Here is an 18,887-nt window from a genome sequence, read left to right on the forward strand (position 1 = left end):
TCCTTCCAAACACAATTATCCCCTTGTGGCTTTATGTTACATGCCCTGCTTCAATGACTCATAGTCTTTTACATCCATCTTTAATTCATTTTAATTCTCCAGATTTCAAGATCACTTTCCAAGACCCTTTGCTTTCTAACAATTGTCATCCAAAGGGAGCAGAATTCCCTCAAGTGTAGGACGATTAAAAACAAAAGTGTAATCATTTAGATGATAAAGATTAATGTAAAAGTGCTACAATTGTTCCCCGGACAGTCATTCCAGTTTAATCTATTTGATACTTATGATTTGAAATTAATTTTTATGTGCCTCCCATTATAGTAGTTTTTCACTGTATATTAGTTCACATATTAACCATCATTATCTTTATATGGTCCAAAAATTGCTTTGCCAAATTCCCTGCTTCACTGAAATACTCAGCCCTCTCAACCTGAATACATTCAACTAAGTTGAGTATTTTAAGACTTTTTTTAACATATTATTTTTAATATTGATCATATTTGAACCTTTTTTTGGGATGTCTGTAATCTTCAAAATTGACAAATCAAGCTTGTTTTCTCAGGGTCATCTGTTATTTAATCATCCTTTCCATTAGCAGGAAACCTGTACTTTTCCTTGTTACTTTATTTCTAGTGCCTTTCTTAAACTTTCTCTCCTTTTAACATCCCAACAGAATCATCTTCCAAAAAAATCAAATGTTGATTGAATCATTTTATTTAAAAAGAAAAGTAATATTTTTTATTTCAGTACACATGGGTTCTCAGGAGTCCTTTTTCCTCTGTATACCTGGCCTGTGCCAGAGTGTGAAGCTGTATATACACACCTTCACATAAGCACACACATGCCAGCACCAAATCCTCCCCAGTCTGTAATTTCAGTTTCATCAGAAACAAGGGCTGAAAATTAAATGTACACTGCAATTACTCTGTATTTAATAGTGTTTTCCTACCTTCTTCAAGCCAGCAAATCCTTCTGATTCCAGGAAGAAAAATGCAAAGGGCATCAACACAAACAAACACAGATTTGAAAAAAGGGAAGCAAGATTCCACAAACCTGCAATAGACAAGAAGTTTACATAGTAAGTTTTACAGTTAAAGATATATTACATTTCCTCCCTCACATATAACAATGTAATATATGTACAAGTGCCAGGCGGTTATGGATATAGTTATTTACAGGTCCCTGCTGAAAAAATATCCATTTGTCTGCATAATGATCATCAAACAAATCTGGATACAACTTACCTTTCAACAGCAAATGTATGAAACCTTGGGAGGCAGACTGCAAGCTCAGGTGTACCACTTCCACAATCTCACTGAAGGTTCTTTAGAGAACCACTGCACAAGTTCCCAGGACAAAAGTATTTTACTACTCTCAGTGCATCTCTCAAAACCCATATTCTGCATACTCCCTTTCTCCCATATTTTTTCAAGCAAACTATGGATTTTAACATGAGCCATACACAAATGCCAACATCACCTCCAAATCAGAAGAAGGCATCATGGTAACAGCAGCCTTCCACAATGGGATGACTGGCTCAGTAGGCAGCAGGTATTTTATCTCAACTTTATAAGGTTTTCAAAATCATCTCCCATGAAGCCTCTCATAGCTTAATTAACAAGGTATGGGCAAGGTAAATGGACTCTGAGGTAGACTGAACACTGGCTGAGCTTCTGGGCTCCCAGGGTTGAGTCACCAGTGGTATGGACACCCCAGGGGGTTGATGGTGGGTTAAACACCTTCATTAGTGACCTGGGTGATGGGAAAAGGCACATCCCCAGCAAATCTGCTCAAGAGACAAAATGGGGAGGGAGGAGCAGTGTCCTGCAACTCTGATGAACCTCAACAGGCCAGACAAATGGATAGGGATCAGAGAAGAGAGGACTTGGGGAGATTTTATCCATGTATATAAGTATCTGAGGAGGGAGGAAGAAAGGAAAACAGATCTTCAAGTGGTATCCACTGAATTGAGAAGAGGCAATGAACTGAAAAACTGGAAAATCTTAGTCATAAAAGGAAAGAAAAAAGCCAAACAAACTAAAAATCCCAAGCATTTTCCACTGCCACTGTACTTAAGCAGTGCAACAGGCTGCCCAAAGATTTTGTAAACTCTATCCTTCAACATAGTCAAACCTAAAAGGAGAACGCCTTGAGCAGCCTTCTCTGACTGACCCTGCTTGGAGCAGGTTATTTCCTGAGGTCTTTCCAACCTCAACCATCCTGTGATCTATGTGAAAAATCAACAACTAATCAACAAGGGCTCCTGTAAGACACATGCGACATCTGCAAGAAAAGAAAGGGTTTAGAAAATAACCTGAAGTGCTATCTCCAGTAGGGTATCTGCTCTATTAAGCTTTTCTAAGCTGAACACTTTTTGAACAGCCAGTTTCTGGTGCCTAAACATGAATCCACCATCAGTCATCCTATCAGAAATTGTGCAGGATGCAGAGTTTCTTCTTTATAAAAGCAGAAGCTTATCTGCAATTAAGTAGCTAACAGGTCTAACTAGTGTCACATGTTCTGCATCCTAAAAAAAGTCTGTAGAAAAAAACAGGTTTTTTTCCCCACCTTCCCCAAAGTACACACATTTCCATAATTCTGCAGGACTGTGTTATATCACCTGAATATCACTCAAAAAATAATATTATTCCCCCATGATAAAAAAATTTGAACTAGCAGCTTTGTTTCCTTCTTTCCATGTACAGGCTTGTTCATTTTCCTCTTTGAAACTGGCCATTTTGAAAAGAATAGGGAAGGAAAAAGACATTTACTGGATGTCCAGGGTATCCATTATCAAGAGAAATTTCTGAATTAGATCCAAATGCAAAAGACCAGTGATTATTGCCTGCATCCTCTCAAAAAATGTTTTTACCTTTTTCCTTAAATGACAACATTCAAATTTGAAGGAGAAATAAAAGCTAGAGGGGAGGAGGGTGACACGGGGCCAAGAGAACTCTTCAGCAATTGACAGCAGCAGGACACCAACGAGCAAACTCAGCCAAATAGGCTACAGAAAACAAAACAAGAAAATTCCAGAAGATGCGTGAAATATAACACTCATTTGCAAAAGAAAACAGACTGCCTAAAGGTGGCTAAACTCCAGTTAACAAAGAGGGGGATTTTTCCTTTTGAATTTGCTTTGCCAGGAAGCTCCTGTTACCATTCGAGAAACATTCAGGCATAATGACATTCCTGCTGATGTTGCTAACAGCCCTTACAAGGGGACATTAGCTCCAGCAGTCTGCACTTTTTTTTTCCCTTTCTCCCCAAAAAAGACACCAGAGGAAGAGTAAAAATACAACTTGATGGGGGTAGGAGTCTTATTTCAGCAGTTTTCTCTAACTGAAGACAGAGTGCATTCAGTTACCTAATCCAAAGCTGAATACCTGCTCGTCCTGATTTCAGCAGCTCTATTACATGAGTATCTTAGAACATAAAACAGAGCTGCAGGGTACACTGAACATTTTAAGGGAGGGGAGACTGGTGTAAAACTCAGAGTGAGTTTTTTAAAGTTAAAATCCAGAAATTTACATATTAGTAGCATATAGAAACCACATCTACAGAATATTTAACTACAGAGCTACAATATGCACATAAAGTTAGGACAGGCAAGAATAGTGCTGTTCTGCTGCTGACAGACACACCTTCTTCAAAGTAATGATCTTCTCTATTTCTTATCCTAATTTGACAGTTCAGAAATCAAATTAAAATAGACACGGAAAAACAATTATTTTCTACTATACTGACTGAATCATAAAATTGCATCAGACACTTGCAGACAACAACATATAGAAAAGCTTTAAGCAGTCAATTAGGATTTTTTCCTTTGCATTGGTAGTGACCCAAGACTGTCCCCCATAAAACAAGTTAATAAACATAAATATTAAAAATTTCTCAGTGTTTGGCAAACAGATTAGACCCTGAGCATTTTCCCATTTTTCTTATTCATGGCAGTTTCATTACGTTTTACCCCCACCTGGTGGTTGTAGCCAAAAGCAGCACGAGGGAACACCACAGTCAGTAGTTCTGGATTAGTTCAGCACACATCAATTAGGTAAAAGTGTTTATAACTGGATCCAGGTTCGACCTTTATGCCTAGTTTCAAAACTTTAAGGCTTATACTTCCTGTTTTATTTGCCCAGATGTAACGCAACAATCTACAGAATAAAACCCCTTAGCCTCAGGTTCAAGCACATCACACGAGGACTGCAAATGATAAATCTAGGGGAAAAAAAAAAAAAAAGAAAAAAAACAAAAAACGAAGCGTTTCAAAGCAACACGAGTGCTCCGATTTGACAACCTTAGCAAAGCACTACACAACCCGTAAGCGCAGGCAGAGCATTGCGGGGACACGAGCGGTTCTGAGCTCACCCTCGGCGGCCGCCGGGAGCTCTCCAAGGCGGGCAGGGAACGCGATTCCCGGCCGGGGCCGCGCGGGGGAGCCCTCGCGCCGGGGAACAGCGGGGAACAGCGGGGAACAGCGGGGAACAGCGGGGAACAGCGGGGAACAGCGGGGAACAGCGGGGAACAGCGGGGAACAGCGGGGAACAGCGGGGAACAGCGGGGAACAGCGGGGAACAGCGGGGAACAGCGGGGAACAGCGGGGAACAGCGGGGAACAGCGGGGAACAGCGGGGAACAGCGGGCGGCGCTGCTCAGGGACTCGGCAGGGACCGGCTACAACGCCGATCCACTGAGCGCCGTATTCGAACGCCGCTGGCCAATTCAAAGGTTTTCCTGTTTGAACCATTCCAGCAGATCTCTTACTAATCCGAGTTTTCTGAAGCTACGGGTGACAGTAAAAGCTTCTGAACTGGTTATTACGTAATTTTCAGCCTCTGATAGATTCTACTGCCCTTTTTCCAAAGACCATTCAGACACAGAAGGAAGGGTTATCTGCCAATTTTTCCTCACGTTTGGGAGTAAAGAATACAAATCTCTGAGCAGCTAAATCCATGTGAAAAATTGATTTAGCTTGGATTCTTCCCTCCCGTGCAGGACGTGTACCAAATTAGCAATTTCCCATGACGTGTCACAAAACACATCATAAAATAACTCAACTAGAGAGAGCCTGCAAAGTCACATAATCTGATCTGCCTTTAAAAAGCCAAACTGCAGGTGCCATCAGGCTGCTCTGGGCTTTGGGCACCTGAGTCTTGGAAAACCTTCAAGACCTCCCAGTGTCTTTGGACAACCCTTTTCATTGTGCAACCATCCTGCTGTGAAGAATTATTCCTTTATGTCCTACAAACATCACTCCTCGCCTCTCACTTCACCATAAATCCAGACTGAACAAAAACCCAAACAAAAAAAAGAAAAAAAAATTCCTTCCAAATCAGGCATCTGGAAATTCATGAATCTGCTATGTGTGAATATTATTAGACATTTAGCAAAAAAGAAGGCACTTTTCAGAGAAAAATCCTCCAAACACAAACTGCTCTCTCTTCAAAAGACTAAAGAGGACACCACAGTCAACCTGAAAATTATATGTACCAGATTAAATAAATTGTTTCACATAGTGAACATACTTTCTGCAGACAAACCTAGAAGAGAATGTCCTGTTTTCACCAGTTATTTTATTGCACATCTTTATCACAATACTTATGTTCCACAAATTTCCTTGCTTGCACATAAATCACTAACAGCTGAATTTAACTATCTAGTCCAAGATGCCCTCAGCTAGCAAGCTTCCTAAAATGTTTTTATATTAAGAATAAATGTATAGGTATCATCATAAAGAGAAAGGCATATGAATCTTTCAATAACATAAAGAAGTGTGAAGAGCATGTTCCAAGTTAGCTTCTAGTAGATCTTATTTACATTAATATTTGAAGCAGTGAATTTGGTTTAATTCTATCAAGTCTGCATAATTTTTAAAAAAAGAACAGAACAGTTAAGACAGACTTTTGTGATATATCACACAGCAGCAAAACCAACTAGTCAATAGCACATTTACAAATTAGCATATTAAATGAAAATTAGTTATCAGTTTGAAAATAAGAACATATCTGTGCACATATAATGAAGACATCCATTTTAATTACATTATGCTGAGTACTAACCATGAATTAGTGAGCCATTTAACCACTGAATATAGTAGTTTTGTGGAAAAGAAAGCAGGATCTCATTGCTGATTATTGAGAAAGGTAGAAGCAGGACTGCACCAGCTGAAACTGCTAGAGTGAAGGTGCTCAAGAACAGCCTGAAATTTAAAGAAATGTACCACTGTTACCACCAACATGCGCTGAACAGCAGGGGAAAAAAGTAATTAAACTACCTGTTAATCAGTGTCTAAAGGCAACACATTCTCACATTGTAAACGGGCAGGAGAAACTGGGATTTCCAAAACATTTGACTTTCAAAAAGCAAATTTAATATACTTTATAGAATCCAGTATAAATAATTGGCTTTCACCAACTACCATGATTAGGCTCTTGGCACATGCACGCATTCAATTCCATTGTACATACAAAGGTTAAACTACTGGAGTTCATCAAGCATCTTTTCACAATTTTAATTTCCCACACAGACACATACACAAGAAAAAAGATTCAATTTCTATAGTCTGAGTACAATTTTTAAAAGCAGAGCAACGTTCTAGTAACTAAAGAGTGAGTACAATTATAGATAAATATTTGAACACCAAACTGGAAAAAAAAGTTGGTTTTTTTTCACAAAGGAGTGATTTAAGTTATCATCTCAGAGATGCAAAGTCAACATACAGAAATTGTCAGAAATATTTCAAATATTTAAGCTTATTCTCTGTAGATCCCAAATATAACTTATACCAAATGCCATCTTGTGGCATTAAAAAGAACTGTGTCCTTAACAAAAATAAGATCAACAAAACTAACTTACAGAACTAATCCAATGCTATAATAAAATTAGAAATAATTCTCAATTCAAAATTGCATGACAAAATAAACAGAACATCCATACAACAGGAGCATCTGTAAGCTGCTTACAGTAATCTTACTTTTCCTTAATAGTCTAGAAATCCATTTTTCATTCATACAATACTTAGAAAAGAAAGCATGAGCAACTAATTTTAATTTGAAAATATTCTTATGTTATTGTTGTTGCCTTCCAAGATTTTTTCTTTTATTTATGGATGTTTAAGTATTCTAAGGCAGAACTGGGAATCCTAACAAACTAGAGTGAAGTGCTACAGCACTTTGGCTTTGTTTTCTCATCCCTCCACACCTCAAGTCCTGATAATTATGCCACGTGAAGAAAAATCTATTTACATATGCTTGAGAGTTATTGCTTTTAGGAAAATGACATGCACATTTAAAGAAGCTAGGGCCGAAAAGAAAATTTTATATTTACAACAACACTTTTCTCTAAGCTCTCCTTCCAAGGGGATGACAGCACCACCAGGGAAGAGCCAAGAACACTAACACAGAAGGAGCCAATTCATGTGCTTCAGCCAATTGTGCAATTGAGAGGGCAGCACCAGCCACAGAGGTTCTGTACATCCTGAGATGTACATTCAGATAGGAGATACTCACAGCTAACTTTACATAGGAAGAGGATAAGGAGAGAGTTGCTGGCAGACCAGGTCTGGCAAGTGCTTGTCTTCCACTTTTTACCTTCCTGCAGCTTTTTTACAATGACCAAAGATAACTTCTTCAGAGAGCTAACTTTCTTCAAAAGATCCACTGCCTCCCTTCACAGGCCTTCCATCGACTGCTGTGCCAACTTACAATACCTCCCATCTCAACACCTACATTTCAGAGACCTAAGTGCAGGTCTTGCACTCAACTCCACCTCTTGCATCAGGTCCCCGTACAATATTCTGGCCAACTTCATAGCTACCAGCAGAACTAGGGGTAAAAAAAGGCCTAACCAAACTTCCATAACACTTCTCATAACTCAAGGTGCTACTAGACCAGATCTTTTTCTCTGACCCTCTAGCAATCTATTTAAAATGCATTTAAATATTTCAAACAGATTCTTATTTATTTGGAAGCACACAAGATTCCTATCATAACAATTCATTCACAAAAAGAAGTTCTGCCAAGAGCTATACATACGATATTCTGTTAACGATGGCATCTTCATCCTCTTGCTCATCTGAAAATTAAATTACATCAGGTTATATTCAATACTCACTTGTCTTTCCTCAGGCTAAAACGTATATAGATAGGAACAATTTTAATTTACAATTAAAATTCAGATGTACTGATACAATTTATGAGCATCAATATTTTAAGAAGGTTCCTTCCAAAAATGAATTCTCTCACCCTGTTTTCTCACTAGTCAAACTCTTTTCAATCAATGCAACAACAACATTATTTCACTTTACTCCAATATGCAGATCAAAACTTGTTGGAGACCTCTTCCAGAGGGCTTTCAGACTACTGCAGCTAGAAACTGCCCCTTTGGGCACCACAGGAGCCACAGAGAACAGGCAAGCTACAGGAAAGTCTAAGAATCCACAGTAAATACTGCGAGACATCACTTGCAGTACAAGTGTTTTTTTTAAATCAAGAAAGCATACCCAGAACAATAGTGATGACTACTCAATTGCCTCCCTTTACTTACCCCTCTTCCCAGCTCCTGAGGGATTTGGGGGGGGGAAGAGAGGAAGAAGAGGTGGTTATATTCTTGTTATTTGTTTTGGACTTAAGATACCATGACTTCCTTCTGATACTTCACATTTTAGACTATTTTATTCACTTACTCCTCACTTAATACCTTACTAAAACAATCTTTTTGAAAAAATATCAACATTTAACTCAAATGAAATACTAACATATCCTTCATTTATTCTTTACACCCTTCTCTATGTACATCAGTACACAAATGTAAGCATTTCTAAATTTGAAATAAAGTAGGCATTTTGAAATAAAAATTTCTGAATTTGAAATAATTTTACACTCCTATTTTCCATTGGAGAGAGAACACCAGACTTTATTCTTAAATTTTAAAATAAATTTTATTAAAGTTCTTAAGAGTCATGCACACTGTTGAAATAAACACACAGCAAATAACCTCATGCTATATTGAAAGTCTTCTGTGAAAGGGCCTGGGGTTGTTGGTTTTTTGATGGCTACCTCATGGTGTTTTGAAAGACTAAGTCTCTTATGAATCATTTTGGCTGAAAAGCTTCTTGGAAAAGCAGTGAACAATTTGTCCTGAAAGAGCTCCAGATGTGTTAACTCTTCAAACATTTCTCATCAGGAAGATCGTAGCAAGCTACAAAGCATGCCTAAGTACATGCTCAAAAAGCTTTCATAAAGTCAGGACAGCTGCAGAGCAGTTCCTCTTCCTAGCTGAGGAGATCAACTGCCAACAAAAGGTAATAAAAGTGTCTTTGCATCCAACAGTGGTTGCCAAACCAGTTTCCCCTTCCTGTTCTTCTCCATCTCCAAACGGTAGCAGCTTTGTCATGTCCAAAATACGTATCAGGATCAGAAGACAGTATCTGTCTTACTTCCCATATTTACAGAGATGTACCTTTCTTTTCCACAAAAAGTTTACTTTTTAAAACATTAATCCATCCATGAAAGCAGCTACACAACACGTCACTCAAGCAGTTACCAATAAAGTTCAAAGCACCAAGATTACCATACAAAACAATGTTCCTACAGCCTGACATTATCAAGCACCAAGGTCCCAGATAGGCTGTTAAGAGTCTAAGATTCTGATTTTATACTGATTTTTATGCTATTTGTCTTTAGAAAAAATACCAAAGAAGATGACAGGGCTTCCTACTGACTAGTTTTAAAATGGAAACTAGACAATGATTCCAAAGGGGAAAAAAAATAGAGTATTATCTTAAGGTATTTTCTAAACTTCAGTGGTGAAGTCATAAGAAACAGGTTGAGACAACTGAAACAGTAACTGTACCTGATCAGAGCAGGACTTTTACTACTTCCTTTCTGGCCACCTTCCATGTGACTAGCAAAAGCTCAGAACCTGATTTTGCTGCTAAAACACTGCTGAAGATACATATTCTAGAAAAGCTGATGTGAAAGGAAAACAACAGGATCTCAAGACAAGGGAGGCAGAAGCATCTACTTTGACATTAACCCCTTTCTTCCATCTCAAAACAGTTTACACTTAGGCTGCCATACACACTCAGGTCAACCCAGGCTGCCATAGACCAGTAGCCTAACAAACAGTTTTGTTTCTTCCACTTTCCTTGTGGAAATGGACTGGGAAGATCTATATATTTGATAAACAACTTTTTTGACACATGAAAAATTCTATGCTTACCTGCTTTCCTTTTGTATCTTGTGATTATAAAGTAGGAAACTATGTAGAGAACAGCAAACAGGAGAAAACAGATCTGGAAAAAAATTGTATTTATTAGGTCATGAAGAAATGCCTGGATTATATAAGCAGTAAATCTAGTTTCAACAATCTAAAATTGAATTCAGATCAACAGGAGCATATTTTATGTAAATTTCAAGACTTATATTTTATATCTTATTAACACAAAGTTAAACCCATTAAAACAGCTTGATTAGAATAATAGGTATTGCATCAATTATACAGTCAGCAAGTTTTAATCTAAAATTAAGAGAAGCCTTATTCACAGTGTGATTTTTGTTTGAGGGAGGGGTGATGGAGTGGGGTGGGATGGGCTGCTTTTTGAAATTTGAATCCACTTGATTTGTAAAAGTTATCAGGGTTTGTATCCCCATCACACGTTCCCTAAGGGTAATTATATTTTATATAATGAGTTCTTGAGGATCTATTTTGGACTATGCTGTCAGCACACGTGGAAAGAGACAAACATGTTTACTATTTGCATCCTGTCTTGAATCAAACAATTTCCAGGTGACAACACACACAAGAAAGACTCATGCCTACAGTGGATGTGCAAGCATGAGCTCATCAACCACAGTGTTTCCTTCACAGTCAGAAGCCAAGGGCACAACTTCCCTTCTCATAAGGTTGGTGGTTTATTTAGGTCAGATGCACCTTCAGCCCCCACAGCGCTTTGGATCAGGGTGTTTATAAAGATTTAGCAATACAATTACTATACAGTAAGATAAGACCAAGACACCTACAAAAATGCTGGAAATCTTACAGGAAAGGAATTGAACAGCACCAAAGTTTTAATCCTCCAAGCCTTTGCGGGGTTTAAAAAAAAAAATTCCCTCTACACATTTTATTTGCTCCTGAACAAGGCATCAGTGGCCCAGCACTGCTTCCTTAATCCTGGGTGCCTATGCCTATTAAAAACGTGAGTCAGTCAGAAATGGAAAAAGAAGCAAGCATGTCATTCTGTTTTAGAAATTTACTTCACTGGACAATAGCTGACCTATTTCTTTAAGCTACCATTTGTAGATTTGTTTCCTTTAAGACTCACTGTCTTAAAAAAAATCAAGAGCAGAAAGGCTACCCTAAGAGAAAGGGAAAAGTAAAAGTGAAGGCAGTGATACAGCCCTGATAAATCTGCATCTAAATAATAATACTGCATCCAAATCAGCAAATAATGTAATATTCATGAAAGACAGACTTTCTAATAAATACTGATAAACTGAAAGGTTTTTTTTTTTCTGGTGTAGTCAGACATTTTAGATTTAAAAAAAAACAAGTATAACCAAGTGCCTGAGTATGGCATTTGGGTGATTTCCAGGTGCCTCCCAGAAGTACAACAGTGCTGTAAGTCTCCAAGTGGCAACCCAGCTCATTTCTGTTCAGGAAACACACAGCAGCAACACCCAAAATACAGGCACTGAAAACAAGATTTCATAACTAGATTTCTGAACTCCAATCTTTAATCTGAATAGAGCTTACCACTCCAACTTTCTTAAGGATGCCTCAAAGAAGAAAATATTTTGAAGGAGAATTCAGTTCTTTAAATAGGTAATTCTAAAGAATGTTATTAAGATTTAATAAAAACAAGATGGTATATTTTTGAAACAGGAAGAACAAAAACTGAGAACAGCCTTGGTTTTTCAGAGTACTCTGACACAGCTCATCCTGTCAGTATTGGAAAAAGCAATGCCAGTGCTGAAAGAGAATCCTCCTCTAAGCTTCCAGTTCCTCTGAAAACTAGACCAAGGCTAAAGCCAGAGACATCTAATTTTAGGCACCCACTTTCAAAACTCAGGTAATCGCATACACAGTGTAATTGAATTCTTTAAAAATCTGTCTGATGCAAATAACACGGTGTAACCCATGTAAAAGAAAAATATAATTAAGCTCATTTTTGGTTTAATTTTATTTAAAATAAGAATAAAAATTACTGCAATCTTGTTTACACCTTCAAATAGAACAGATGACCTTCATTCTGTCCATGATAGCAAGGTTCCAATGAAAATGTGGGTGTGTACTTAGAAGGTACCACTGAGCTAACTGAGGTATTTTGAGGGCAGAGCAGATGAAAGCTGTCCAGTAACACAAACTGTCAAATGCAGGATTTCTGGTTTTAGATAACAGCTACTCTGCAACTCAGCAATAAGGCATAACTACATCCTAGGGTAGTTCTCCCTCTACTTCTGTCAGATTTGAGAACAACTTTGCAAATACACAGCTTTGATAAGGTTGTTTATTACTGAAAATACACAAAATTTTGAAATTATTGGCAAGAAAATAAATTCTAGTAAGTAAAAGCTTTATGATCTTAAAAAAACTAACTCAGATTAAAAGTCCTTCATACTGACCAAAGCAAGTTGAACATCAAATTCAGAGATATTACTGCAGTCTCAATCTACACTCAGTGCAACCTCTGATCCTGAGCTCTTTCTAACCATGCATTCTGAACAGTTTTCTAAAGAAAACAGCTCAAGTCAGCATCTCAACTATTTTTAGAGTGGAACTCAGTTAAGCTGGAGAAAAGGAACGTGTTGCCTACGATAGCTGAAGAATAGGCTCCACTGTCCTGTCAAACACTGCAGTTCTGGGTTCTTATTCCTCATTCTGCTGTTTGTTTCAGGATATTTTTGTATTAGGAAAAAACCATCCAGCCTTGTTTGCATTTGCTGTAGTTTCAGTTCATGTTTCTCAATTACGAGTGGCTGGGCTTGTATGCAGCACTCAGGTAAGATTTCCCAGCTGTATGTAACAGCCCTAAGCCCTCCTTGCTGCACTGAAAATGCTTCTCCACACCCACCTGAGACTCACACTGGTAACTCAGCATTAACCTCCTGTCACTGGATCCATCAGCACTGCCCTCCCCAATTGCTTACAGCAGAACAGCTCTCAAGTTTCACTAGAAACTTGGTTTGAGGGCTCAAGTTCATCACCATGTATTTTCTTGTTTTTTAACCCACACCTTAATGCCACACTACATACCATCATCTGTCAATTCCATTTCTCATCACTTACTAAGAAGGACAGGTAGTCATACTGAAATAGGGCACTACTCACAAAAGAACACCATACACAAAACTACACTGATACCTTCAGTAAAAACAAAAATTTAAAAGAACCTATATTCTGTAAATTCCATTTTTCCTTCAGAAACTACTGTGTGTGTGTCAGTATTGAAGGCAACACTGGAATACAATGTTAAATCCAAATTATATTGCAAGTTGTTTCCAACCAAAAATCAGTGATTTATGCCATCACTCTACAATAACAGCTGACAAAAGGATGCTGGAAATACAGAAATCTATTACAAGCTGTATTCCTCAGATCCCCATGTTCTCTGAAGGTTTTTCACTGGAGCTCAAATAAAGCTTTTGTAGGTTTTACCTGGGGACACAGTCAAGACACTGTGCAGAGAATGTACCCACAACTGTGAGGAACAAGGATTTCTGACATCCCCCACTTCACAAGAAATAATACCTTTCAATCTTAAAGTTTATTTCCTTAAATTCATTCCAAATTTGAGGGACAAAGTAGTTGTGGATCTATTGCCATAATCAGACTGGAAAGCTACTTTAAATACAACTAGTGTACATTCTAGCCTTATAGGGGAAATACACTCAAGTCAGTGTTTGACGAGGTGGATCAAAATATAAAGGAATTACAAGCAGCCTGAGACTTGTCTATGGTAATAGCCAAACAGCCAACAAAAGCAATTCTTAAAAATTCTTAATGTCTTTGTGTGCATGTCCCCTCCACACCACCCAGTAACTGAAAACAAAACACATGGATTCTGTGCCACATCCCAGGGCTCCTTTTTAACAGATGGCACGGTAAGAAATCTTCAGACCTCAAGCATGTAATTAATTTACATCTCTTCCCACAGACTAAATACAACCTCTGGTAGAAGAAGCCAAAAGAAACCTGTCTTCCCCTGAAGCCCTTTATCTTTATTCAGGAAAGGAAGTGTCTTCTGCTCCTGCTTAGATTACACACCAGACACGCCAGGAGAGGCTGCTTCTAGAGACACTGCACCACAGTCTTACGTCTGCTGTCACCAACTCTTCCATCCTCTCTCATCCAAAGTCATCCAAGTATGATCCACATCATACTTTTGGATCTGTACTACACAGCTCCCAGCTCGTATGAGAATGGAGCTGGAGATTACCTTTATACTATGTGCCTCTAAGGGGCCAGCACTTAAGGGTCTGACATTAAACACGAGCAGTAACAGTCTGAACTAGGTGAAGTTACATTCCAGTTGTCCCACTGACAATTACTAAAGATCAGCTGACACTAATTTGTCCGTGTGGACCATCTTTAAAACTCTGGCACTGAATTTCATGCCTCAGATTGGGAAAGCATCATCTTCTGTTGCAAGTGTATGAGCTACACTTTCATGCTAAGAAAGACTATGCCCAAAATGTTTCATATTCTTTTTTTTCCCCTCTTACAAACAAGACTCAACCATCTTTTACAACTGCAATTTGTGTGTGCACATTAAAAGCTGCAGTTTAATGTTCAGGATTCTATTTATATAGCATGGAATTATTCCCAACTGTTGTGAGGGAGCTGTGTTTTACACTAGGAAAAAAAGCATATAGATGCCTTGTCCAGTAATTGTTCATTACCTCTCAGTCAGCGTGCCCAGGTAGCACACAACTTAAAGAGCATCCCTGGCTGTATTACCTGAAGCAAAGCCAATAATCATGGTAGCAATTCTCTCTCTTCAAGCAGCATTTGCCCTGTTACATGTAGTTGCTGTGTCTAGTTTTGAGTCCCCAGTACAGGAGAGATGTTGGCAACTGCAGAAAGGATGATCACCAAAGGTCAGGAGGTTGGAACACTGGCCTGGTGCAGACAGGCTGAAGGACCTCAGTATGTCCAGCCTGAGGACAACAAGGCTTCAGGGGGACCTGACAGCAGCTTGCCAGTACCTATGAGAAGGTCATTAAAGAGACAGAAGCGGGCTCTTGATCGTGGTGTTAGTGGGAGGCTGAGACTGGAGGTAGCAAGAAATCCCCTCCATAAGGAGAGCCAAGCAGTGGAACCAGTTTCCCAGCAAGGCTGCACAATCTCTGTTCCTGGAGGCTTTTAAACACTAAGTAGTCTGGTACCACTTTCTGGTTCTACTTTCCTGACTAAATAGGCACCATTACAAACTTAGTCACTTCATAATTTATACCCTTCTCCAGGTCATTTATGAATGTGTTTATTAAGTGTAAGCACAAGCTCCTGTAGGACTTGTGTCGGGGATCTTCTCCCACTGTGAAAGAGCCAGACATCTTGCAGAAAAACAACTTTTAGCAGCAAGGAACCACCACAGAACTCCTTCACAGTGAGAAGTCCCACACCTTAGTAATGTTTAACCTAACACGCTTCCAAGCACAAAACACAGGCTCATTTCCACTTGAAAAGCATCAAAGCAAATAAGTGATTGTTTCCTCCAACTTGATTGCATACTAGGTGCAGAACAGGGAAAACCTGGAGGAGCAAAAGACAAGCAACAAACAGTGTTTTACCATGCCATGTATGAAATGAAAGATCAAGAAGCTCTAAAAAGCAGCTCCAAAGAGTTAGGGAAGAAAGGAAATAACTTCAAAATGAAGTGGCTGTGTCAGTATTAAAACAAAATTACTGCTATTACACCCAAAGCATTTCTATGCAAATGATACACAAAACAAGGCTACAGACATAACAAATAACATCTCCACTTCTTGCTCTTACTTTATAGAATGTATCCTTTGCCCTAAACAGAAAAAACAGCTTAGAGAAAAGAGAAAGCAGAGATCACTCCGGGTAATATTACCATGCAGAATATGTCTATTTACATGCTTAAGTGTTGAAAATTAAACAGTCAGTATTTTGCCTGTGATTGCTATCTACAGAAAATAATGTTGCCCTTCTGGGTTTTAATGTCTGTAATAGAGAATAACAAGCACAGCATTATACATCCATCTCTTACTGCTCTCATGCTGCTGAAGTATTTTAATGTGCATTAAAATACCACAAGGCAACTAAAAAGCTTCCTCCTACTGTCCCATTTGGCAACTGCTTTTATTTACTCAGAGAAAAGATGGCAGAAATAAACAGCAAGAAAATACAGGTGGAGACAAGCAGCTCTGCTTAATCTACTTCTAATAACTCAATTAACCCACTGATATCTAAAAAGCAAATAAGGGATTCCACCTATTTTGTATGCATCAACAGTAAGTGACCTACAACCAACAAAGCACACTAAAGAAAACTGAAAATTTTATCTGTGGTCTCAGTTTGACCTTGGCATTCATTGTATCATCTGTATCATTTTGCTCAAATGAGACTAACTCTACTGTGGTTAAATTAAGTTCAAACCAGCCAGCCTTATACACTTGGCATGACACACTAAGTTTAATCTTATGAGAAAATATCAAATATGTCCCATGACTGTCTATGACTACAGATTAATTTTGCTTATTAACACTGCCCTCCATACCTAAGATTCCCCCCCATACACAGTCTCTTCTCAGGACTCCTCCCTGGCCTAAAACACTAGCAAGCAGTTGACCCACTTTTTTTGTCCCTAAGTCATGAAGAGATTATAAATGGTTCAGAGGCAGGTGCCTAGACTTGCTCATCTAGAAAAAACATTTGGGCCCAACAGAAAGTAAGAAATACTCAAAAATATATTTTGTTTGCCAGAAATTCTACTGAAGATAAAAACCAGCTTCTACAGTCCTTCAGACAAAAATGTTTTTCAGTATAGGTGCAATATTTAAAAGCACTCTCTAGAATTAACACAATAGCACCAGCCTAGATCATTCTAACATTCTGGCCCTGAATGAGGCCAGAATTATTCAACACTGGAAAGTCAATAATCGGTTATATTAAAACTCCAGAGTCATACCATTAAAAAATCATTTCTGAAAAAATAACCTCAAAAGTCTCATTAATACGAATTTGGTAAACTATTTATTTATTTAAGGCAGCTTCTTTGACTAATATTAATTTTCAGAGCGAGATGCAGAAGATCTTAGAAGACGGAGCTAATAAACTTTCTCATCCTAACACAAAAAAATACTCTTCCTTGTCTTCTCACACATATATCCTGGAGCATTTATAAGTGGCACCCCCACTCCCAGAACACAAAAGTACCTAAACTGCAATAGCTGTATGTTTTTGTAATTCTCACAATTATGCAGACTCTCTACTGGATATGTTACTACAGTCTGAAACTCAGCAAATTCTTTAGACATGTTCCTACTGTCAAATTCAACTAAAACTCATCAGCAATTTTTCTCATAAATACATTTAAAACAGAAATTACAGTTAGATATGGATAATCAAGGCCTAAACAGGCACTTAAAATCAGCAGTAAAACTGAAGCACCATGTTTTGACAAGAATTGTGAAGCCTATCCTGGAAACCCCACAAGAAGGTAAATGGGGAAAAATTACCACCCATACAGACTGCTTCTTTCCCCTGAACATTAACCCAGCCATATGCAGACTTCAATGCCATCAATACACATACTACCTGCTGTAGGAGCACACATGATTTGGAAATAGAGAAACTGAAACATAGTTCTATAGAGTATTTTCCAGTTAATCAAAATTTTCAAAAATTATCCAAGTGTTCAAAATATTAAAATAGTACAAAGCACAGGGCTCTCTCTTGAAATCATGTTGATGGTAGTTAGAAACAACTTTTAACACATCCAGCTAATCAAAAGACTACAAACCTCTGTGTGCAGAGCAAAACCATTATACAGGAATATTCAGCACCCAGCTGATAAAATGGCAACAGGAGGTTTGAAACCATCTCTCAGAGTCAACTGGGTCCCAGAGAGCACACGTCAGAGCTGCTGAAAGTGTGAAGCAATCTCACCTGTCACATGAATGCCTAATCAGGGGGTTAGAGCAGCAGCTTGTTCCAGGTCACTCACCTGGCTCTATGCTCAGCCTCCACACTGATGCAACAACCAAGGCTGTTTGTCATTAGATGCATAAATACAAACTCCAGTCATGATTTTCAAAGTCTCTCCTCTTGCTGTGTTAGGAGCTGCATAAACTCTTGAGCATGATTGTTCCTAAGAAGGCAGTGCCCCAAGTCACCTGACAGCACAGGGGTACATGAAATAGTCAGTGGCTTTCAAGGGAGGGGGGAGAGTGTGGGAGCAGAGAGTGATGCAGAAGTTAAGACTTTCTCAACAAAAATTATCACTGCCTTCCTAAACGAGGATAAACACCAAATTAAATATGAAAGGCTGAAAGACAGGAAAGGAGAAAGCACTTCAGTTTAAAAAAAAAAAAAAAAAAACAAAAACACAACACTTGCAAAATTTTCAAATACAACCAGTAAACTTACACTGAACGGAATGTTTTCTTTAATCTTCCTTAACCCAAAATTCCATCAATGTCTACAGAACTGAGCTCTGAACTTCTTATCATAATGTCACTGGCAATTTGCTTCAGATTGTCTTTCCACTATCTCCTCTGCCCCTCTGGTCACCCGTTCACCCATCTCTCAACCCTCTTTAACCTCTCTGAAAACACCTACTTCCAGAGGGTCTTGTGCTAACAAACTCAGGAACACTCAGCAAGCTCCTCACAGCAAAGACTGAGCTGTTACTACAAC

At 38.5% G+C, this 18,887-nt stretch overlaps 1 protein-coding gene across 3 annotated transcripts in view; it reads right to left on the reverse strand.

The window, feature by feature from the left end:
• LMBR1 (limb development membrane protein 1) overlaps positions 1-18,887 on the reverse strand; it is a 67,242-nt gene that overhangs the window by 42,479 nt on the left and 5,876 nt on the right. The window contains exons 2-5 of one of the 3 annotated variants that reach the window (XM_062506432.1): positions 10,224-10,296; positions 8,036-8,075; positions 6,062-6,201; positions 950-1,053 (exon numbers count right to left, since the gene is read on the reverse strand). In XM_062506432.1, coding sequence (XP_062362416.1) covers positions 950-1,053; positions 6,062-6,201; positions 8,036-8,075; positions 10,224-10,296 — 357 coding nt within the window. Of the gene's footprint in view, positions 1-949; positions 1,054-2,872; positions 3,032-6,061; positions 6,202-8,035; positions 8,076-10,223; positions 10,297-18,887 lie in introns of those variants that run through there. The other 2 variants (XM_062506440.1, XM_062506449.1) reach the window with 2 other exon arrangements.

Source organism: Cinclus cinclus, chromosome 1 (genome assembly GCF_963662255.1).
Source record: "Cinclus cinclus chromosome 1, bCinCin1.1, whole genome shotgun sequence".
In the NCBI taxonomy this organism is placed as follows: domain Eukaryota; kingdom Metazoa; phylum Chordata; class Aves; order Passeriformes; family Cinclidae; genus Cinclus; species Cinclus cinclus.